Raw genomic sequence first — 23,047 nt, 5'->3', positions numbered from 1 at the left:
TCCTTCCGCTTAGTGGAGTTCCATTTGGCATCTAGAATCCACAACTGCTGCTGCTCTACCTTCCACCTGCACCAGCAAAGCCTCTGCTCTCCTGCTACCAGCACAGCAGAGCTCCCTGCTCCCACCGCACCGCTGCTCCAGCCACGACACAGCACACATCCCCTGGAGCAAGGTTGTGTGCAAGTCTTCCCAACGAGGATCCCTACGCCTCTCAGGAGAAACCCAGCAGCATGTGCCTATGGGGAATGCATAAACAGGAGAGGGAGGACTGCTCCTCCCTCCATCCTCAAGCTTTTCAAGTAAGAATCCTCCCTCCATCCCAAAGTTGGTCACGAACCAACTCCGGTCCTTCCTACGCACCTGCGAGCTGGACAGGACCAAGGAATTCTTACACAGTCAATTGACCACGCTGGCACAGAACAATAAATCAAGGCTTGGTTGCTACTAGCAGCAAGAAAAGATCTCACGGGTGGCACGAGACTAAGAGGAATTTCCCATGCAGCCCAAGCGCGATGCTGAAAGGCCCCAGCTCCTCAGCGCGCTTTGGGGATGCCGCTCCATGTCACACAGTGCTCTCTACTCAACAAGACCTCAGTTTGCTCTCTGCAGATGGAGCCCTGTGGGGGGTGGGGAAGGGGAGGACGTGGGGACGTGTGTGAGAAACCAAAAGAAAAGCAAACCTCAAAATTCAAACCAAAAAAAACCAACGAAAACCAAGAAGAGAAAACGAAAAGAACAGTTACAGTCAGGCACTTCCCCAGGCTCAGCAGCTATTGCTCCAAGAGCTTCCATCATTTGTAGTCCATGAACAAAATACAGCAACACGTAGCAAACTATGTATAGAACATCAATAATTTAAAAAAAATAATAATCACAGTCTCCATACCTTTTATCATTGATAAAGAAACAAAATAAAACTAGAACATAGAAAGAATGGCAACAGTGATGGCTTGTGGTGGTGGTGGTTTGCCTTTTTCTCGTGGGGGGTTTCTTTTTTGCACAATGGTTGGAGAGCAATTGCTCCTCCCCAACGTTTCATCACAGTGAACCATGGAGCGTGTCCTGGGGAAGGGAAGGGCAGGGCAAGAAGCAAGCAGGGTTAACAACTGACACCAGAGGCACCCATAGCACAAGGCAAAGGGCCCAGTAGCATTCTGCACTCCCACAGTCCAGTGAATTCACAATCTCAGCTGGAAAGTTGGGGGTTATTTTTTATATATATATTTATATATATACCATGGGAATGAAAACGGGGGGAGGAGGGGAGGCGAAAAGTGGCGAAGCAACGAAGGGAAGCTCAAGATGAGGCTGAAGTTGGCAGAACGTAAGAAGTAAGCAAGGTGCTGAAGAGATGAGGCATATCCCCGTTAACTTGTGAAAGAAAAGCGATCTTGTTAAAATAGGAAATCAGCTACTCTGTGGACAGAGACATGAGACTCCAGGGTAACACTGAGCACGTGCCACTCCACAGGTCAGACAATTTGCAATCATTACATCATCAAAAAAAACCAAAAAAAAACCCAAAAAAGAGGAAAAACGAAACAAAACAAAAAAACCTAAACAAAAAAAAAAGGAATTAAAACTTTTGTGGTTTTCCTGTCGTCTGGAAACTTTCTTGTTTTGTCTTTTCTTCCCAACGAAGCCTCTTGACGGGGCTGAGAGCACAGCGGGGTCAAACCAGGTTGTATTCCTTCAGGTTGAGCTGTAGGATGGTGTCCTTGACAGCTGCGAAGACGAAACGGATGTTTTCCGTGTCTGTGGCACATGTGAAGTGGGAATAGATGATTTTATCACTGTCGGGATTTAAATCCACAAACATCTTGAGAATGAACTCCCGGGCTGCCTGCGCATCCCTCTGCGGGCCTGCAGCGAACAGAGACACCAGTTACCCACTGACCCAGCAACCCCATGCTGGGGTGGGTTGGAAGGGACCTTCAAGCTCCTCCAGCTCCAACCCCTGCCACAGGCAGGGACCTCTTCCACTGGAGCAGCTGCTCCAAGCCCCTGTGTCCAACCTGGCCTTGAGCACTGCCAGGGATGGGGCAGCCATAGCTTCTCTGGGCACCCTGTGCCAGCGCCTCAGCACCCTCCCAGGGAACAGCTTCTGCTAAGAGCTCATCTCAATCTACCCTGTAAGGATCTAAAGCCCTGGACAGATGTTACCAGCCAGCTTTAAATGAGCTCAACTGAAGAGCCTGAAGCATGATTTAGGCTCAGGAGTTCTGTTGCCAACAGCAATTTCTCTGCTTCACATCAGTTCTGGCTGACCACAGCTGCAGATGGCACATGAGTCACAATTCACTTTGAGATCTGCAGCACCCTCAGCTGAACAAGCTGGGTATTTGACCAGGCAGTTCCTTAAAACAAGGACTCACATCACCTCCTGACTACAGGATTGGAGTGCCCAGTACAACCGGAAACGGGCTTTATGACCTGGGTTTCTGCACAAGCACGCAGGTAGGAAAGCCAGACTTCCATAACACCCTGAAGTGCATCCTGAGGGCAGGAGGAGTCATTCTTCATCTAGGAGAGGCTCATTCCATCAGATTCCAGTTACCTCCGTATGATTAAGATACTTTGGTGCCATCTTCTCCTTGCTGTAGCTATTCCTCCCCCAATTCAGATGTTTTACCCATCTCTAGAGCTGAGATATCTTTCAAAAACAAATACATTCTGACCAAACCACTTCCAACCCCTTCTTCTAGATAAGAATGTTCCTCCTTGAAAACCACTCACCATCAAACTCCGGGAAATAGTCGACAAGGTGGGAATATAGGATCTTGTCTTCCAACAGATCTTTCTTGTTGAGAAAGAGGATAACAGAAGAGTTTTGGAACCATGGATAAGTGATAATGGTTCGAAAGAGGGCTTTACTCTCTTCCATCCGGTTCTGAAAGAGAGAAGAGAAAGCCTTGTTTCCACAAAGGAACACACTGAGATGCTTTTCTGCTGCCTGCCCTCAGATCTGTAGCAATCCAGAATCTTGGATACTGGATGCAGAATCCTTTGGCCCCAGGTAGGTTCTGGCTCAAGCTGCACCAGTAAATAGAAAGGAAATGCAAGATCTAATGGACTCCAGCCTCATTTAATTGGCAAACCATTGAGATCAAAAGCCTTAACAGTCATTTTATGCTGTGAGAGTCATGTGAGAGGACTCTGTGGACATGTTTTGTCTGTAGAAGAGGAATAATTGCTGTTACCTAATGGCATTTTTTAGTCTCTTAGCAAGTGTAAAGACTCAGTGTCACACCTTCAAAGAGAGCAGGCACTATCTAAAAAGGCAGCAGTCACAGCACGGAGTCATTCAGTGTGGGAAGGAGGAATGGGGGGCTTTCAGGAGCATTCCCAGGCACACAGAACTCAGCAATTTCACAGTATTTCAGGATTACTTGAGAAGTTCCTGATGATCCAAATGCTCCACACATTCTCCATCCTCAGGGACATCATGACCTACCAAGGCTCATGTTCCCTTTGCAACAGGATGAACTGCAGGCCAAAACCAGCAATAGATGCTAATCCCACTTTGGTACCAGCCTGTAGAACCTAAGACATTCCTCCTTTGCACCTTCCTGTTGAGGTCCCATTCTTTGGCTTACCTCGTTATCAGATTCCACCAGAACTTGGTCATATTCACTAAGTGCTACTAAAAACATGATGGAAGTCACATTTTCAAAGCAATGGATCCACTTCCTTCGTTCCGATCTTTGCCCTCCAACATCCACCATTCTACGGAAGAGAAACACACATGGTAGCCCAGAAGTGGCTGCAGTTCTCTAGCTGAACACAAAGGACCAGCATATGATGAGAAGTCATCGTGGCTCTTTGCCACTCAATTTAACATGGCATGGGGATGGAATATGGGCTTGCTAACCAAACCCTCAGCTTTACGAACTGCTCTGCTCCAGAAATACATCCAACTGACAGGATGGTCACCAAATGCCACCTGGTGCTGCAGCAGCATAGGCAGGGAGCTTCGGTGGCATCCTGAGAGCACAAGGAGGGCACAGAAAACCACCTCTAAAGGATTTCTGCACAAGAAGACATCTCTTTTTGAAGGAGAAATAACTGCGCAAGGTTGGCTGAGCTCAGCATTCTTAAAGGCAAATACATTTCACTCTCTGCCTTCTCCCATCCCCTTGGTGGTTTAAGCTCCCCCCAGCTGACCCCTCACATGCAACACAATCCCTCCCAAGATGCCTGCTAGATGGTTAGTTGGGCTTTAAGTGTCACTGATTCTGTTCCACAGCTTGGAGCTTTCCCTTCCTCAGAATAACATGCTACAGCATCCCCATGGCAGGAGCTGCCTTCAGCAGATGCTTCCGAACATCACACCGCACACATCCACTCAAGCACCGGGCCACTCTAAAGCAATCCTAAAGCCATCCCTCCTCTCTCTGAGGGCAGTTGTAACACAAATACACCTTCAGTACCTGAAGATAATATTCTCTAGGTCAAAGGGGTACTCTATGATCCCAGTTGTAGGAACTCGAACCCGTAGCACATCTTGCTGAGTTGGTAGATATCCTGGGGTAGCGATACGATCCACGTCGCTGAGATAGCTACAGGAAGGGAAAGACAAACTGCCTGAGGTTCCAGCACACAAAACCACATAATTCAACCCCTTTAGGCTTTCCCTGGCTCAACAAGAAAAGCAAAAGTCACCTGAATCACTTCAAATCTGGGAATAAAGCTTTGGGGAGCAGTAATTCACCAGCCATCTGCTTCAGGGAGAAACAGGAGCAAGGACAGGAAAGGAGTGGGGCAGACAGAGAAAGCTGAAGTTCAGGGATGCTTATGGTTGAGAATGAAGCCTCATCTGAGGTTTTCTATTTAGTAACAAGCAAACCTATGTCATCTGTGAAACCAGCCACCAGGAAGTTACACATCCTTGTAGACCAAAGGACAAACCTGAAGAGAGAGCAACACTTCTGCTGCCTAAGTGCCAGGGCCAAACTAGATGGTGTAAGGTAGAGATTCAAGACTCAGGTAGATCCAGAAGCAGATGTGCCTGCATCACCCCCACTCCCAACCCATCTTACCCTTTACCTTAGGAAAAGTAGGAAATGGTGAGGAATTTCCAGATCTAAATCTACCCCCAAAACAAACACAGCTTCTCTAGTGCAGCTCTTTGCCTTGTGGAGCCAGATTCAAACAAGTTCTCAGGTTCCTGCTCCCACTGCTCTTTCAGCTTCATTTTTCCTAAGGATATCTCTGCCTTTCTCTTGTGCCCACAGCTTTTATCCCAATCCACGTGGCCAGCAGAGGCTGTGCTGCTTGTCTAAAGCACCAGCAAGACTCACCCACATCAGGGAAAACAAGAGAAGGTACTTTAAATAACACAGGGAAATCCACAGCAGTATTCCTGCTCTCTGGAATCAACTCTAGGCTTCCATTAAACAGCTGGACAGGTATTGTTTGTTAGAGCATCACTCCCATCTACCAGTGAGTAGGTACTTACTATTTAGCTGAGTCAGAAAGCTGATATTCTCTTCTCCTGTCGTAACACTCTTGGATTCCAGGGTCATTCCACAATGTTTTAATTGCACTTACATATGGCTGCTCAAATGTCATGACCTTTTCTACATCCACTTCCCGGATCAGCACTGCATTGGCCTGGAGATGGAAGAGGAAAGACAGAAAGAAAAATAGGAGTTCAAAAGGGGGAGTTGTCAGGGGTCAGAAGCAGGGGCTACTGGTCATAGAGAGGCCAAAATGTCCTTCAAAGCAGTCCCTGAGCATACAACATCTATGGGAAAGACTGCCCAGAGGCTGAGACTGCCATGCAGAAGGACACATGGGAATAGGAACTTTGGAGTCCAGCCCTAGAATCCCCAGTGCCTGAAGACACATGCACAAAGTGGGAGCAACTTACCTTGTTCTGTTCATATTTGTACAGAATCTTCAGGGTTTCCATGGCCCTGATCATAGACTGCATGGCAGTGAAGATGTTCTGGTACACCAGCTTGGTGAAGCCTTTTTTGTCCTCTTCAGAGTAGCCTGAGCCATGAATGATACGCATTTGCTTAATGAACGTGCTCTTTCCACTCTCCCCAGTGCCTATGGAATGCAAGGGAGAGTTAAGAGCCATCAGGAGCAAGGTTTGCTGTGGAAGAAAGCATCTACCATCCACCCCATCACACCCCAAAGCTCCTCTTGCTCTACCCGAGCACACACGGCTTCCAAGCCCTGTTTGAGCTGCTTCCTGGGATCCTCAAGGCCACTCTGGCTGGTCCAGCTCATCCCCATCACGAAGCTCAGAGCACAGGAAGACATCTTGTCCTTCCGAGCAGCCTTCACAAGCAGCTCTGGTTCTTCTTCCACCTCTCACGTTACAGCTCCTCCCACCCTGTTCTGCGTCAAAAGGCCCTGGTCCGTCACACCTGACCTATTCCCAGATACTCCAGTAAGATGCTCCAATCCCAGCAGCACGCTCCACAATTGGTGATGCTGCCAATGGAGAGGCTCAGGGGAAGCCCGTTTGCTTGGGATTTTCAGTGTGGTTTGGCACAAAATGCTCTTGATCTTCCACAAAATGTGGCTTTTCTCTGAACACAACCGAAATAAATCGGCTCTAAAGGAGAAAGGAGCTCAAGAAACAACTGGATTCTCTGGCTGATGTGAGCAGCTATGGGATGGGATCTGCTCAGCATCCCAAACTGCTGTGCAAACAGGATGTGTGGACTGAAATGGTAATCATCACTGGGGCAAGATACCTCTGTGAGTGCTTGTGGCCTCTGGGCATTACAGAGTTACCAAGAGGGGAGAGCGGAGGAGGATGCTCTCTGCACTGGGTCTTAAGCCCTTACAGACTGCAGGGCTACCTGCTCCTTCTACCATGGGTTTGCTGCCCCAGGAACACAAGGGCTTAGAGCACACAGGAGGGAAAGATTCAGCCTGGCCCTGTAGCTGCTTCCTGCACACTCAGTGAGGCAGGTCCTCCCACTCCTACATTTATGGCCCCAGAGAAGTGTTGCTGAACACGTGAAAGCCAACAGAGGAGATAAAGAGATAGGGGAGGAACTTTCTAACACCGTAAGTATGAGAGAAAACCATCAGCAGGTAAAGTGTCAATGCTGCTACACGGCCTGGTTAGAGTCATGATTCCAGGGAGACCTTAGAGAAGCTCCCAGTGCCTAAAGGGAAACCTAGAGAAGGGCCTGTAGGGACAGGCCAAGGGGAATGGCTTGAACCTGCCCAAGGGGAGACTGAGCTGAGCTCTTAGGCAGAAGCTGTTCCCTGTGAGGGTGCTGAGGCGCTGGCACAGGGTGCCCAGAGAAGCTGTGGCTGCCCCATCCCTGGCAGTGCTCAAGGCCAGGTTGGACACAGGGGCTTGGAGCAGCTGCTCCAGTGGAAGGGGTCCACAGCCAACAGCTTAAACACCTACCATGGATGCTTCTCTCGAGTACTTTTACTCAATCTTCTAAACCTTTGCTATCCATATACAGAATATATATACAAAAAAAACCTCTTTAATACAGGGGCCCAACTCCCTGAGAGCAAAAACTAAAACCCATCCCATAAGCAACAAGTCCTTTCACCATCAGGTATCCTCACAGCAGGGACTCGCTGTATGAAGCCTGGATGTCATTCCTCACACTCCACAGTTACCAGATTCTCAGTTACTCCTGTTTGTAGTGCAAGGCTAAAAGGCAAACGAATAAATACGCTCCCATAAGAGCAGGGAGCACAGAAGCAGAAGCAGCACGTTTAAACCAAACCAGCTCCCCCCATAGCCGAGATGTGACAGAAATCCCGTCAGCAAGGAGAGGAATGAACATTAGAAACACCATTAACAGGCAGCAAAGGCTCTCAAACACAAAGCTATCCCATAATATGGGAGAGGGGAAATGGAAACTAAAATCTTTTGCGGTTTCTCTTGCTGTGGTGAGAAATGCTTCCTCGGTGCTTACCACAGCGACCAAAAGTGAGGGGGGGAAGACAAGATGCTGTGCTTCAAAGCATTCTGATAGCACAAACCTAAGAGAAACCTCAGCACCAGCCACTCAGCCCAGAGCTCAAACCCAGATTCCTCCTGTCATCCACCAGCAAGCATCTTTGGGGTTGGGTTTTTGGTTAAAGGTGCCTTTTGCTTTCACCCAGCCGAGGTTTTGCAGAGCACAATAACCTTATTTCATCTGCTACCGTTGAGGCAATGTGAATTCCCCGTTCCATCTGTCAAAGGGGGGAAGCAACAGTTCAGCCTGCATTGGGAACAACCTCTGCCTGGCCCTTGGAGGTTCATTCCTCAGTCAACACACTGAACCCCCCTCCCCACCCAGTACAAAGAGGAACAATCACCTTATACCAGAGGGCAATGTCCAACACTTTGAAACCAGAGTCCTTACTGCCTGGTGCACCATCGATTCCCACTCTCATTCCTCACCCCAGTGCTCTGGTTTAGGCTTCAACCACCAAACTGTCATTGATCGAAGTGACAAGGAAAATGAATGGAGTTTCTGGGAGGCAGAAATTCCCTCCAGACACACGCTCTGGAATGGGGTTGGGAGAGGCCTCCCACTAACCCCATCCCTAACAGTGGTGGATGGAAGAGCTCCACATCATAGCAAGAAAGAAACCCCTGGAAGCACAGTTACGTCAACAAGAGAGAACACTCACTACCTGCCACGAGTGAAGGTGGGAACTGTGCTGTCTCCAGTGCAAAGCACCCAGCAGACACATCCTAGAACCGGGAATGTTGCTCATTCAATATTAACCACCTCCTATAGAGCTTTTGTTCTGCAAATCTGATGCTGAATGGCCCTGAGCTGCGTCTTGCAGAAAAGCAGAAAGGATTCTCGAGCAATTGGGATCATTCCTAAAGTGAAACCTTTAGATCCAGTGGGATCTTCTTAACCCAGATCTATCCTATAGTGCCAACCTATTTTGAAACTGCTGCTTCTGTGGGACCGCTGTCAGGAAGCAGGAGACACATGTAAGACATGTACCCGATGCCTTACAGCAGCTGCCCTGCAGAGCACAGACATCAAGGCCTGGATTTTACCCTTCACCTGAAGCACAGCAACACGTTGACCACTGAGGATTCAGGGGGAGAAGGAAAGCCCTGGCCTTCACTTCATTGCCACGACACAACAATGGCAGCTCTCCAGAGGCAGCCCCAGCCTCACTTCACTCCCGTGAAGTTAGCTATTTGTTCCCCCAGGGATCACCCCAATCCATGCCCTGTACCTCAATGGGCAGCTCCCAACAGACCCCAATAAGCTCAATCCAGCAGCTCGGCTCCACGGTTCAGCTCGATGTGGTATTTCAGACACAAAGCAGGACACACGCACAAGCAGTGCTACATCACAGCAGCCATGAACACTGAAATACAAGTCCAGATTGGAGGGCTCCCTGGACGTGGAACTCATTGCTGAAGGAGGACCTAAACGCCTCAAATCTTAGCTGCCTGCTCTTGGAACTGATCCCCCATCACTATAAACCTTATCTCGACATGGAATAGTTATTTATCCCTCTGCACCACCACTCCATTTCCACCTCACACCTACACCCTTATCGCTGCACAGGTGATTTCTACTTCCAAAGAGCACCAGAGCCATTTCCTCCTCAGCCACAGCCCTCCTGGGCTTTGTTTCTCTTCAGATCCACTCCCCCAAGCTCCCAACCCCACCGGCCCTCCCTGGGCAGGGCAAGAGGAATTCTGTGCTCTAGGAGCTGGAAGATGATTTTTCCACACACATTCACCCAAGGCCTGGAAATGCTTCCCTAGGAAGAGAAGCTGTGGCTGCCCCATCCCTGGCAGTGCTCAAGGCCGGGTTGGATGTGGCTTGGAGCAACCTGCTCTAAGGGAAGGTGTCCCTGCCCGTGGCAAGGGGGTTGGAACGGAAGGAGCTTTAAGGTCCCTTCCAACACAACCCATTCCACGGCTCTATGGAGAATGAAAAGCATCAGCTCCATCCCTGGATCCTGCCCGCTGATAAAAGGCCGGCTACGGGAAGCACTTCCTCGAGCCCATTTCCACACACACCCATCTTCGTGCCGGAGCCTCCAGAGCCGAAATCACTCCCGATCATTGCACGAGTCCATCCTCACGGCTCCTCCTCATGTCAAACACCATTGGGAACACAGCACCCGCCGCAAAACCCACACAAAGGGCAGCCAACAACACATCCCCCCCCAGCCCAGCGCTCCGAGGCGGGGACAACCCCCCCCCCCCCCCCCGCCCCAACCACCACCGCCCGGGCGCGGCCACCGGGACCTGTCAACCCCGCGGGCCGGGGCAGGGCCGAGGCCCCTCGCGGCGCGGCCGGGCCGGGCCCGGCGCTTCTCACCCAGCAGCAGCAGCTTCAGCTCGCGGCGGGCGTCGCGCTTGTCCCTCCGCAGCTGCTTCTCGATCTCGGCGTTGATGCGCTTGGACTCCTTCACCTCGTCGCTCAGGCAACAGGCCATCATGGACTCCAGAGTCATGGTGGCGCCGAGGCCGGGCCTCCCCCGCCCGCCCACCCCCCCCCAGCCCCCCCGGGGCACCGACCACCGGCCTCCGCACGGCCCGGCCCCGCGCCCCCTTCCCTGCCCACCCCACCCGCCCTCCGCGGCGCCGGCGCGGCCCGGCCCCGGCCTCCGATGCGATCGCGTCCGGCCGGGCCTAGCGCCGCCGCCGCCGGCCCCCTCCGCGCTGCCCTCGCCCGGCTGCGGCCGCCGCTCCCTCCTCACACGGCCCCGCCGAGCCAGCGACGAGCCGGCGCAACCCAACCCGCTGCCGCCGAAAACAAGCGCTGACTGACAGCCGCTCAGCCAATGGCAGGGCGCGGACGGCCGCGGGGGCGGGACTAAGCCGGCGGGGCGGGGCGCCGCAGCCAACCGGAGCGCAGGTTTGGTTGGCCGAGCATGGGGGAGGCGGAGGGGGGGGCGCTCGGACGCGCGTTCCCAGAGCGGGGCGGGGGCCGCTGGGCATTGTGGGACGGTGGCGGAGCGGGGCGGGGCGGGGCGGCGGCCATGGCGGCCCGCGGCCTCTGCCCACAGCCCGGCCGTGGAGCGGGCACCGGGGCCGGGCCCAGCCCCACCTCCCCCCGCGGGGCCTCGGCTCCCTCCGCCGGCCGCCACCCGCGGCCCCGCTCGGGGCAGCGCCCACCCCGGGCGCAGGCCCCGCCAGGCCCCGCCCGCCCACGGCTGCGGCAGCGGCCCCGGGGCCGCCGCTCCGGGAGCCGCCTCCGGGCGCGTTCTCGGCTCTCCATGCGCGGCCCCGACGCCGCCTTTAGCCTCCGTGTCCCCATTGCTGCTTAGCAGGTCCCTGGTGCAGGTACCCCCGAGGCAGGCTGGTGTCAGCCCAAGCCATGGCATCCATGTATCCATGCATCCATGCATCCATCCTCGCTGCTGTACCTCCCGAGGAACCCCACCATAGGACACACTTGGGACCCCTTTCTCCTCTGTTCCACTTGCACAGGCTGGTTCCCAGTCTCTGCATCCCGGAGCCCTCGGGAACAGGGGTGGGAGCAGCTGGGGGGGGGCTCAAAGGGGACCAACCGAGTCCCAGCCCTATATCCCACTCGACCGTGTTCCTTCAGTCAGGCATCACTCACAGCAGGAAATGCTGACCCAGTGTGGGTCCAGTGCCCCAGGCAGCCCTTCCCATGCAGAAATAGATGGAATTGCAGATGTTCCATAGATTCTCTTATACCATGGCCATAACCACACGCTGCCCCTCACACCATCACTTTGGATGGGTACCAGGGTCCTGGCTGGTCCAGGAGGAGAGGATGAGGCAAAGCAAGACCTCTGTGGTAAAACTGCTGCACACAACATCCCAAAGGAGAAGTCTCTTCCCACCTTCCCCTTGCTCCATCAGGTGCTGTTTCTTTGTCTCAGCATCCTGAACGCTGAGGTTCACCCCAGCTGTTTGCAGCTGGTTTGGAGCCCATATGGATGCCCAGCTCCATCACTGCCTGCTCCGGCTGCTGTCACTCCCCTTATCCTTGCCTGTTCTGCCCGGAGCTGTGTGTGTAACCGGTGACAGCAGCAGGACAGAGCTGTTACATCCCTGTCTTCCTTGTTACCTGCCGCTCCCTACCCCATGGGAGCTTCCAGCACCCACCTCCATCAGCCCCAGCACGGAGCACCCACACCAGCCTCACCTCCCACAGGAGGGCACTGCAAGCCAGAGGTGCTGCCGGTTCCAGCACCTCTTTCTCCTCCAGCGCTGGGGGGAGCAGGTCAGGATTGGGCCCTGCCACTGCTTAATGCCCCCCTGGGCAGTGCATGGTCAGTGGTTGCCATCCCAGCTCTCACAGGAAGGAAAAGGAAAGGGATGTATTGTTTAATACATGAAAGCACCTTCATACGAGTGAAGTGTGAGCAGTGAGAACCTTGTGTAAACCAGGATCAGCTCAGTCATCCCCTTCCCCCTGCTGCAGATCCTGTTCTGTAAATCATCGAATCCCAGCCTGGGTTGGGTTGAAGGGACCTTAAAGCTCCTCCAGCTCCAACCCCTGCCACAGGCAGGGACCCCTTCCACTGGAGCAGCTGCTCCAAGCCCCTGTGTCCAACCTGGCCTTGAGCACTGCCAGGGATGGGGCAGCCACAGCTTCTCTGGGCACCCTGTGCCAGCGCCTCAGCACCCTCACAGGGAACAGCTTCTGCCTCAGAGCTCAGCTCAGTCTCCCCTCTCTTGGGCAGGTTCAAGCCATTCCCCTTGGCCTGTCCCTACATCCCTTGTCCCAAGCCCCTCTCCAGGTTTCCTGCAGCCCCTTCAGGCACTGGAGCTGCTCTCAGGTCTCCCCTTCTCTTGTCCAGGCTGCCCCAGCCCAGCTCTCTCAGCCTGGCTCCAGAGCAGAGCTGCTCCAGCCCTCGCAGCATCCCCATGGCCTCCTCTGCACTTGCTCCAGCAGCTCCACGTCCTTATGCTGGGATCCAGGACTGGAGGTGAATGCTTCCCAGGAGGCCACAGGAGGCACTGCAGAAGGACCTATGAGATGCAAAAGGTCCCAGGCACAGTCTCCTCATGCCATCAATCCTCATTCCCTGGTGTTTTGTCCTAAATTGAGGTCAGGAAGAAATGTTCCTCCTACCTGGAATGCCGAGTGCAGGCCCTGCAGGGAGCAGCAGTCTCAGTGCGTCTTCCCTTTCTGGAATCACTGCAAACCTCTGCACTCATGGCAGTATTCCTTTGCTGGAGCTCCCGTCCTGCAGAGCAGCACTGATCCTGCCCATGGGCAGCAGGAATGGGATGTAGGGTCATCAGGAGGGATTATCTGCCTTGTATTAGGCAGGAGGAAAGCCTGGATGATCCCTTTGACCTTCAGATTGATCTCTCATTGCTCCCTTTGTCCAGCAAGGAAAACAGGAGAGAGGTGGGAGGCCTTGCCCTGGCAGGCCTGGGGCAGCAGCCTCTGCTCATTCCAACCCCTGGGATCACCATCGGGTTTGCAGAGGGATCCAGGGATTCAGCTCCTGCTGCTGGACTCTGACAGCCCCAGGAGCCTCCTCATGGTCCAAAGGTCTGGATTCCCCTGGCCCTGTTCTAGCTCCAAGTTCCCTGTTTCTCTCCCACCAAATGCCTCAGCGATGCCTCCCGGAGCTATTCCTACCCTGGAGCTTGGTGCCAGCCCAGGCCAGGCCCAGGAGAGGCAATTCCAGCTGCGGAATCCCTTTCCTGCTTCCTGCGAGGAGTGTGAACTGCTGCTCCTTGCACTTTGCCTGGGAAAAAGGAGGAGAATCCCCCTCATGGGTCTGCAGCCAAACCAGAGGGGAAGGAGAGGACCGGAGCCTTTCAGATCACTGCTGAGACGGGATCAGAGGCTGGGAATGCTGCACCAGCTGTACAAAGCCTGCCTGGAGCAAGGCTTTCCTTGGAGCAAGGCTCTTCCTGCCCACAGGCTGTGGCTCACTGTGTGTCCCTGCGGGATGCAGCACCTCCAAGGAAGAGGTGGGAACAGTGACAACGGGAAGCGTGCCAGGGGACACGGATGCAGCCACCAGCACTGGTGTCACCACTGGTGTCATAAGGACATTCCCAACCTGGATCGATAAGGACATGCATCCACCTGCATGGGCATGGCAGGGCTCAGTGCCGGGGGGGGGGGGTGGAATCTGTCCTCCATGGAGCAGCCTGGAATGTGGGGAAGACTCCAGCTTGTCCCTACATCAGGAGGATTTGCCTGGCTGGATGTGATGATGGGGAGGAAGAGGAGGAAACAGCCTCTATGTGAAGGGGAGACCACAGAGACGCATGGCTTATAAATCACAGCCCTTGCCAGGCATGCGGTCGATTGCATTAGGCTATCTGGAGAAGGTTTAATATAAAAAGCCAATAATCCCTCTGATAAGAGGGCTGATAAGGGCCAGCATGGCCTCAGCTCCCATCGGAGCTGCTCTGGATGTGGCAGGGAGCTGGAGCTCGGCATTCCCAGGGAAGCTGGCCTGGGAAAACAGGGAGGCTGGAAGGGGAGAAGTGCCAGCAGTGTGGGGCTAACAGCAAGCTCTGTGCCTCATAAAACACCTCCCAGATGCCTGGAGATGGCTTCCCATAGGGATGGGCTTTGTTGGATGGATGGCAGCTGAGGTGGGGGGGAGTGGAAAGAGTCCACAGCATCCAACCCATCACTGAGAGGCGAAGGAGGAGCCATTGACACCTCCAGGAGGTCCTGCCAGTTTGGCTTCCTTCCTCTTTAATTCCAAGTAAATGAGCCCTTATTCCCAGGATAAAAGCAGGATCTCAGAGCCTACCTTGCCATTGAGATGACTCAGTCCAGAGCTGCAGAGAAGCAAGTGTCTGTCTTGCACCAGCACTGTTACATGGGATAGAGCTGACCCACTTACAAAGGCTCTTCGTGAAACAGCTTTATTGGTGCTCCTTTGTTGGACTGCTCCTTTTGGGAACGAATGGGAAGTTGCTCCGGGCTCATTAGGACATCCCTGGATGAACCCTTGCTGCTGGGGCCCATCGGACAACCCATTGCTCCGTTAGCAAGGCTGAATAGAAAGTCCCTGTCACATGTAACCAAGGGACCTGGGGAGCAAGACATGGATGTCATGGGATGTGGGAACATGGGAATGCTCCAGCCCTGCACTGGCTCCTGCTTCCAGACAGACACACTCAGGACATGGTGGAAGGCAAAGCTCAGGGTGGGGAAGCTCTGGCTGGGGGAGGCCAGCAAGCACATTGCAGCTGCCCATGGGTACCACAGCACCTTGCAGTGATGCTAAAGGCACAGCTCCTTCCTCCCTGGCAGGTTGATTCCCAACAGGATCCCATGGGAGAGGTGCAAATGGCTCCTCCAGCTCCCATGTCCTGCTTGCCCTGTGCTGGGGACCCTTTCCAGCCTTCGGCACCAAGCCCTTGGACCAGGAGAGGTTAGGGATGCTCTTCCATGCGTGGTTTGCTGTGCCCAGGCCATGTTCAGGGAGGTTAAAATCCCTCTTCTTCACACACAGATGCATTGCCCAGCTGGAGACAGGCATTAAAGAGTCATTTACAAGGCACAAGCGAGTTTGTGTTCCCCTGGATTGGGATTTGCCAAGATTATCCCATAAATTAGAGCATTTCCTGGAAGAAAGGAAGGAGAGAAGAAAAAACAACAACAAAAAAGGAGAAAATGGAACATTTTGTAGCCACCATAAAAGCCAATAAATGAACATTTCATTTCCAGCTTGGAAAGGAGCAACTGCAAGTTACAAAATCATGGAATCATGGAATAGTTTGGGTTGGAAGGGACCTTAAAGCTCATCCAATGCCCCGGGCAGGGACCCCTTCCACTGGAGCAGCTGTGTCCAACCTGGCCTTGAGCACTGCCAGGGATGGGGCAGCCACAGCTTCTCTGGGCACCCTGTGCCAGCGCCTCAGCACCCTCACCCTGATGTTGAGGCCAGGCCAAGCCACCAGCACCACAACTGGGGGTGATTCTGAACCAGGAGAGGTGCTGAGCATCTCCCCATGCACCAAAACACTTCCTGCCCATTATTCCCAGGCTGGTGTCCAAGGATCAGATCCTGCCTCAGCTCTGCCCTGGTTGTGTGTGTGGCTTGAAGGAGGCCACAGAGTCCTTCCAGCAATGACTCTGTGGCTAAATCCCCAGCTCTCCATAGGGATGCGGTTGATCTCCCGGGACACCAAGCGCTCCTCAGGAAGTGGGTTTAGGGCAGATCTTGGCCTCCAGACCATGACATTATCTCTTTGGAGATGGGAAGTTTGCCTGGGGCCGGTTGCAGATGCATTCCCAACCACCTCGGATGGTGTTTCCCGCATGGAACAGTTCGGGTCCTGCGGTGTCACATCAGGCTTGGAGGAACCGGAGCAGCGGCTCCATTAACGCTGAAGCTTCCCCTTCCCTCTAACGATGCCGAGATGCAGGCACCACCATTCTCTCCCCTGGCTGGCCCAACAGTACCGGTAACCCCGCTCCATGCCCAGCATCACCCCCTGCGGGGCAGCCCCAGCGCCTCGGGGTGTGTGTGTACGAGGGGGGGGGGCAAAAGGCCCCGTCCGGTTGCGCTGCCCCGGGCCCGGTGCCGGTGCCTCGACGGGGGCGGGGACCGACGGGGGCGGGAGCGGCCGTGGGCCCGCCCGGCCCGGGGAGGCGGTGGCGGCTGCAGGTGGTGCCGAGCAGCCGCAGGACGGAGCCGGAGCCGCAGCCGCCATTAGACAATAGGCGCCGGCGGCGGGAGCGGCGAGGGGCGAGCGGCGGGGCCGGGGCGGGGCGGCCGCGGGGCCGGGGCGGCCGCGGGGCCCGGCACGGACAAAGGCGGTCGGAAGGGAAGGGAAGGGACCGGGCACCGGCAGCGGGGAGCGGGACAGGGCCGCTCCGCAGCCTGACATGATGTTTCCACAAAGCCGGCACTCGGTACGGGGCCGGGGCGGAGCCGGGCACCGGGGCGGGTTGGACGGGGGGGGGGGGCCCGTCGGGGATCGCCCCATGCCCGGTACCGTGAGGGGGGGGGGGGGGGATCGGTGACCTTGGGAGCGTTGCGGGCCTGAACGCGGGGCGGGGATGATGTGCGGATGGATGGATGGAGGGATGGATGGAGGGGGGGTCCTCCCGTGCGGCCCCGGTGCTGAGCGCTGTGTCCGGTGCTTGCAGGGCTCCTCTCACCTGCCGCAGCAGCTCAAGTTCACAACCTCCGACTCCTGCGACCGCATCAAGGACGAGTTCCAGCTCCTGCAGGCCCAGTACCACAGGTACGTGCCCTCTGCTCTGCTCCGGCTCGGGATGCGGGAGCGGCGCCCGTGGCACGGGGTCAGCGAGCATCCTCCCTCCGCATCCTCGGCCAGGCCTCCCGCAGGGAGCTCGCTCCTCGCTGGCTGCCATTCCTGGTGCTGCGAGGGAGCGCTTGGATCCAAACGCTCTCCTGGGGGGATGTGTGTGGGAATCCCGCTGCTGACCCATAACCGGCTCTGCTGCCGTGTCATTCCAGCACTGAAACTGCTGGGAAATGGCTGTTTCCTGGTGTTCCAGTGCCAGTGGAGGAGCCCAAGGAGCATTCCCGCTGGAAAGGGGAGGCCATCCCCCCCCTTCCACCCCACTCCACCCTCCTGGACTTAATCCTCTCGGGAAGAAGCAGGTTTTGTGTAGGTGAAGCTGTTTCTTGTTGGAAACAGAAAACCCCGACCCAAGCCTCATAAAACACTTGGGAGCAGCAGCACTTTCCTGAAGGGTGTGAAGAAGTGGGGCAGGAGGGAATCCTTTCTCCTGGCTGGATCCCTCCCACCATTCCCAAATGGATCTGCCCTTGCTTTGGAAGTTGGACTGGAGCATCCCTTTGAGTGCTGCAGGCAGGCCCATGCCAGAAGCTGTCCCCAGCTGCCAGTTGAGGAAAGGCAAACCCCTTCCTGGGCTGGCTTGTGCCCAGCTTTCTGCTTCTCCCCATTGGATTGGCTTGGAATGGGGAGGGAGAGGATGGTGTCCGGCTGTGGATAACCTCGTGCTGCTTCTCCTGAGCTCATCTTAGTGGGGCTGTAGTGGGAGCATCACAGGCACGGCCTGGCTCTGCCCACCCCATAGAGCAGTCAGGAAGCAGCTGCTCCGTGGCCATCAGCTCTCGCCTCCTGGCTGTGGCTTCCTGACTCTTTTCTGGCTTTTCCAGCTTGAAGTTGGAATGCGACAAACTGGCCAGCGAGAAATCCGAGATGCAGCGTCACTACGTCATGGTGAGGAGCGGCCCCATGCTGCGGGTTAGGGGGGGACACAGCGGGATGCGGGTGTCCACATGGGCACGGAGCCTTTGCCCGCTGGAGTTCCAGGTTTCGAGGTCTGACTTGGCTCCAAATGGGGCTTTTCCTGGGTTTTGTGGGGTTGAAGCGCAAGGAAGCACACAGGGAAGGTTTGGGATTGGGAAGCTGCCTGCTCCGTGGCGGTGATGGGGGGGGTCCGTGGCGTTAGTCCCAATGGGCTGGGGGAAGTGAGAGCACTCAAGGGGAGTCGTGGCCTGTGTTTGATAAGGTGTGATAAGGATTAGCCATGATCCAAGGGTAAATATGCCAGGAAAGGGCTGTATTCCTGCAGGCAGGTAACACCTCTGTGCTCCTGTGCATGGAAGAGCCCTTGTAGGATGCATGGCTGCTCTATTACCACCAAGGAGCTCCTAGGAGGGGTGATACTGTCCATAGGGATGAGCTGGTGCCCACTTGCTGCTTGGAAGGAAGAGATAAGGTGTAGAAAGATGCTCTTTGGAGCACTGTTAGGACTGGCAGACCAGGAATGATGGAGTTGGTCCCTGTCTCCTCCTGCGTGCCTGGACTCAGGCTGTGGAGACCAAAGAGTGCTTGGGGCTGGGGATGAGGAGGTCACGGCTTTCCTTGTGGATTAACAGGGAAGCGATTGCTCCTGGGCCTCGCGTGGATGCTCAGCTCAGGAGCACTGGTGGGGAGTCCCCAGCATGGGCTCGGGTACCATCAGCATCAGAAGGGAAAGGCTGCAGCTCCTTGTGCAGCGCTGGGGGCTCTGCAGGTGCAGCAGCTCCTGCCTCATCCTGCGGGGCTGAGCTGGAGCCGTTTCCCATCCCAGGGAATGACGGGAAGCAGGAGGGATCCTGCTCCGGCTGCTCTGCCTGGTGAATAAGTCACAATCAGCAGCTTGGGGGTCGGGCTCCTGCTTCCTGCTCAGTCTCCAGGATGCAAAGAAGCCTGGAGAGAGCCAGCAGCCGGGTGAGAGCAGGCTGGGATCAGGGAGATGCCGAACCAGGTGCTTCCGAGGTTGTGGCATTGGTACCAACCCAGCAGCATCCTTCTCCTGGAATGCAATGTGGGGTTTTCCTTCCCTTTGGAAGCATCAGGTTTGCAGCCTGCAAAGCTAAGGGAGGAGATGTTGAAACTCCCTCAAGCATCAGCCTTCCACCAGCTTCTTCCAGGGGTCAGGAATTAGCTTCTCCTGCCAAGAGATTGCTCTGGAGCCGCCTGTTCCTGCTGTGTGGGGGGGCGGGGGTGGATCTGGGTGGGATTTATTGGATGTGGTGTGGTTTGGGGGGGTTGTTCCATAGGGCTTCTTCCCAAGCAGCTGGAGCTGTGTGCAGCTGGATGTGCTGCTCGTACATGAAGCCCGGTTGGGATCCCTTCCGTTTGCTGCTGAAGCAGCCGTGTGGGCTTTAGGATGTTGGCCAAGGAAAGCTCATGGAGTCCGGCTGCCTCTTTTGGCTGTGGATCTGGAATCTATGGAGCCCTGAGCCTTGCCCAGCCTTTGTAGCAGACCTTGCTTGGGAAAGCAGTAGCAATTCCCAGCAGTGCTCTATGGAGCCACTCTACCTGATGGAGATTTAACAGTTTCTCTTGTTCTCTCTGCAGTACTATGAGATGTCCTACGGGCTCAATATTGAAATGCACAAACAGGTAGGGGGGAGAAGCATTTCCAAGTGCTCAAATTCCAGGGGGAAAGGGGGGGAATTGGCTGCTCTGCTTTGCCCTCAGTCCCTCCAGAGCCAGGGACCCCTTCCCCTGGAGCAGCTGCTCCAAGCCCCTGTGTCCAACCTGGCCTTGGACACTGCCAGGGATGGGGCAGCCACAGCTTGTGGGGATGGGGAGGTTGGGGCAGGTGGTGCTGAGCCTCTCCTGATGCTTTTCCTCTCTGCTCCTGCCACATTCCAGGCTGAAATCGTCAAGAGGTTAAATGGGATCTGCGCTCAGGTCCTGCCCTACCTGTCCCAAGAGGTGAGTCCTGACCCTTGGGGTTGGGAAGGGAAACCTCAGCCCTTGCTCTCAGCCCTGCATGGAGATGGATACAAGGCCTGGAGGCCTTTGAGCAGCTCCAGGGCTGGGGCCAGGCTGTGGTTTTCCTGTGCTTGGGAAGGATGCAGTGGCTTGTGGATCCCATCAGAGCCGCCTGACAGCAAAGCCACAATGGAGCCTTTTGCATCTTAATGCAAACCCTTCCCTAGCCCTGTCCTGCTGCCAAGTTGGTAAGCAGAATCCACTTGGTGGGAAGCAGAATCCACTTGGTGGGAAGCAGAATCCACTTGATGGAGTGTGATGGACAGGCCTGGAGCCTGGAGACCTTGTGCTCCCAGATGAGCAAGGGCAGCTGCCCTTTAAAGTGTGTGCTAGAGCTGCTTTTCCTGCCTGGACCCAGGATGTGTCCCAAGGAGTCAGAAGCTTCCCAAGAGCTGCTGGGTTTAGGGCTCACTGTTTGCTGGGGGTCAGGCTCTGCGTCACCTTGTGTGTGTCAGACCTGGCTTCTCCTTCCCTGTTCCCACTGGAACTGATCCCAAATCCCTGTTTTCTCCTCGCTTGCAGCATCAGCAGCAAGTCCTGGGAGCCATTGAACGGGCCAAGCAGGTCACAGCCCCAGAACTGAACTCCATCATCCGTGTACGTGATGCATGTTTAGCTTGGGTTTGGAGGGATGGGAATCGGTGCCTTTGGCCTCCGGGACAGCGCTGGGCAGGGGAGGTGGGAGCTGGGAATGGGCCGCTCCATGTGCGGTGCTGCATGGATGAGGAAGGGATGTGCTGAGCATTACGATGTGGGCACCGGAGCCTCCATCCCAGCGGGATGCAAGGAGAGGAGCTTTGGGTTTGCAAACACCATCTGTTCCCGAGGGCTTTAACTGCATCCTTGGAGCACTGAGGCCAGATGTCCTGTGGGCTCGTGGCTGTGTCCTGCTGGGGCCGCACTGAGCCTGTCCCAGCCCAAAGCCTCGGGAATCTCCTCTTCCCCTTCTCCCTGGCAGCTCTGCTGCTCGCCAGGCCCCTGAATGAGCTTCCAGCCTGGCTCAGCCTCCCTTTAGCATCCCTATCCCTGCCCTCCGAGTGCGCTCCCAAATGACGATGCCCCTCTGCTGTCTCCCTGCCTTGCCCCTCGTTCCCTACAGCAGCAGCTTCAAGCCCATCAGCTCTCGCAGCTCCAAGCCCTCGCTCTGCCCCTGACCCCTCTGCCCGTGGGGCTGCAGCCTCCGGCGCTCCCGGCTGTCAGCGCTGGCACGGGGCTGCTCTCGCTCTCGGCCCTGGGCTCCCAAGCTCATCTCTCCAAGGAGGACAAGAACGGCCACGATGGGGACGCCCACCAAGACGACGATGGGGAGAAGTCGGATTAGAGCGAGCAGGGGGGCCCGGGGTGGGGGGTGTTGGTTGTGGGGTCCGGGGTTGGGGGGGAGGTGGGTTAATGCAAGATGCAGTATCTCTCTCTAGTTGCTGTGCAGCAGAAGCCGGGAGGGGAGGGGGGGGTTTGGTGGCAGCTTTTCCAGGCTTCTTCCCATTGGAAGCAGAGCCTGGGGGTGATGTCCCCCATCCCCATCCCTGCAGCCGGGCTGCTCTGCAAGCGCCGTAGCAGTGACCGTGTGGCCGATCATGCTCTCCCTGCACCCAGCCTGGCTTCCCTTATCCCTGTTCCCAAGCCACAGCCTGGCTTGGGCTGCTCTGGGGCCGCATCCCTGCTCCTCAGTGGCTCCCCTCTGCTCTCTCCCCTCCGTGGTATTTAAAGCTGCCCCTTGATCTGCACAATTCCCTGCCCCGATCCCATCTCCTCCTTGCCCAAGCGCTCTTGATCCCATCGCACCCCCCCCCCCCCCAGTGCTCCTCCTGCACTAACTCCAGGCCGGCACCTTGCTGTTCTGCATGTATCTGTTCTTAACCAGTCCCATGGGATTGCTCCTCCGCTGCTCCTTGGCCTCGGGGCTGGAGATGGAGCCTCCATCACCCATTTCCCTTTGGGAACAGCACCCAGCTCCCGGGGTCCTCAGGGTTGGGGGGGAGGCACTGGCAGAGCCGGAGCTGGTCCTGGTCCTTCCTCCCCATCCCTGTGTAGAGGATGCAGCAGCTTTTCCCTGTTCTGGTCTCCGTGCGCTAACGTCTCCTAAAGACCCCACCAATGGAAAACAAAACCAGAGGGAAGAATGAACTGAGGTGAGGGCCTGGGGTTTGTATATAGTCCTTTAGGAAGATCTCGGTTTGCTTTTTGTGTTTCATCACCTGTAATAAGAGGAACCTGAAGATGCTGTATCGAGGACGTACAAGCTGTGCCTTTCAAATAAAGAAATAAGAAGGTTGGTTAAAGCTCTGCTTTCTTGTCCCCTGTGGGGTGGCTTTGAGGTTGTTTCCTACTCCTCTGCATGGGAATGGTGGTGGGAGAGCAGGAAACCTTGGGCTTGGCCTTGGTGTCGCCATAGGAAGGGGGTTAAGTTGGTACCTCTGGTTCTGGCTTCAGAACAAGGTGCATCTTCATCGCCTGCATCCCGCTCTGGGATGCTACAGCATCCTCATGGTGCTCTGTGCCCATGGGTGATGCGGGGCCTCCAAAGCTCCATTCTGTGGGTGGTTTCAGCCTGGTTCCTGCAGAGGAACCCTTGATCCTTGTGTGGGATACAGGATGGGAAGAGGGCTGGGAATCAGCTCTCCCAGCACCGGGAGCCTTGGAAACACCCAGCAAAACCCTGGCTCATTGAATGGGGATGGAGAAGAACCCAGTGACAGCATCCCCCCGGTTGTGGAGGGCAGGACCCCGGTCATCAGCATCCCACAGAGCAGCCCAGCGTTTGACACCGATTCCTACTTCCAGCTGCCCTGGGCTTGGCAAACCTCTGCTCATTCCCATCTTTTCCACCTGTTTGTGGCTCATCAACCTGCATCCCAGAGGAGCCGGTGCCAGCTCTTCGCTGAGTGGAGGTCCCTA

General features: G+C 55.6%; 2 protein-coding genes across 3 annotated transcripts; one reads left to right on the top strand and one right to left on the bottom strand.

The window, feature by feature from the left end:
- Positions 1–834: 834 nt before the first annotated feature.
- Positions 835–10,453, bottom strand: LOC101867788 (guanine nucleotide-binding protein subunit alpha-11). The gene is made up of 7 exons (XM_005142034.4): positions 10,290–10,453; positions 5,873–6,057; positions 5,459–5,613; positions 4,431–4,559; positions 3,597–3,726; positions 2,737–2,890; positions 835–1,863 (listed from the first exon to the last, which is right to left on the bottom strand). The coding sequence occupies exons 1-7, from the start codon at positions 10,423–10,425 to the stop codon at positions 1,673–1,675; spliced, it is 1,080 nt and encodes a 359-aa protein (XP_005142091.2). The 5' UTR covers positions 10,426–10,453; the 3' UTR covers positions 835–1,672.
- A 6,201-nt stretch (positions 10,454–16,654) lies between these two features.
- TLE5 (TLE family member 5, transcriptional modulator) lies at positions 16,655–21,493 on the top strand. Of its 2 annotated transcripts, none has more exons than XM_005142037.3 (7): positions 16,655–16,796; positions 17,034–17,131; positions 18,037–18,100; positions 19,730–19,774; positions 20,030–20,092; positions 20,675–20,749; positions 21,255–21,493. In XM_005142037.3, exons 1-7 carry the CDS (start codon positions 16,770–16,772, stop codon positions 21,471–21,473), a joined length of 591 nt encoding a protein of 196 aa, XP_005142094.1. In that variant the 5' UTR covers positions 16,655–16,769; the 3' UTR covers positions 21,474–21,493. The 2 variants fall into 2 exon arrangements, with proteins under 2 accessions (XP_005142094.1, XP_005142093.1); XM_005142036.3 differs by having other exon boundaries at positions 21,252–21,493.
- Positions 21,494–23,047: the final 1,554 nt, after the last annotated feature.

This window comes from Melopsittacus undulatus, chromosome 19 (assembly GCF_012275295.1).
Source record: "Melopsittacus undulatus isolate bMelUnd1 chromosome 19, bMelUnd1.mat.Z, whole genome shotgun sequence".
Taxonomy (NCBI): domain Eukaryota; kingdom Metazoa; phylum Chordata; class Aves; order Psittaciformes; family Psittaculidae; genus Melopsittacus; species Melopsittacus undulatus.
The sequence above is the reverse complement of the archived record's forward strand: the minus strand, read 5'-3'. Positions and strand labels throughout refer to the sequence as shown.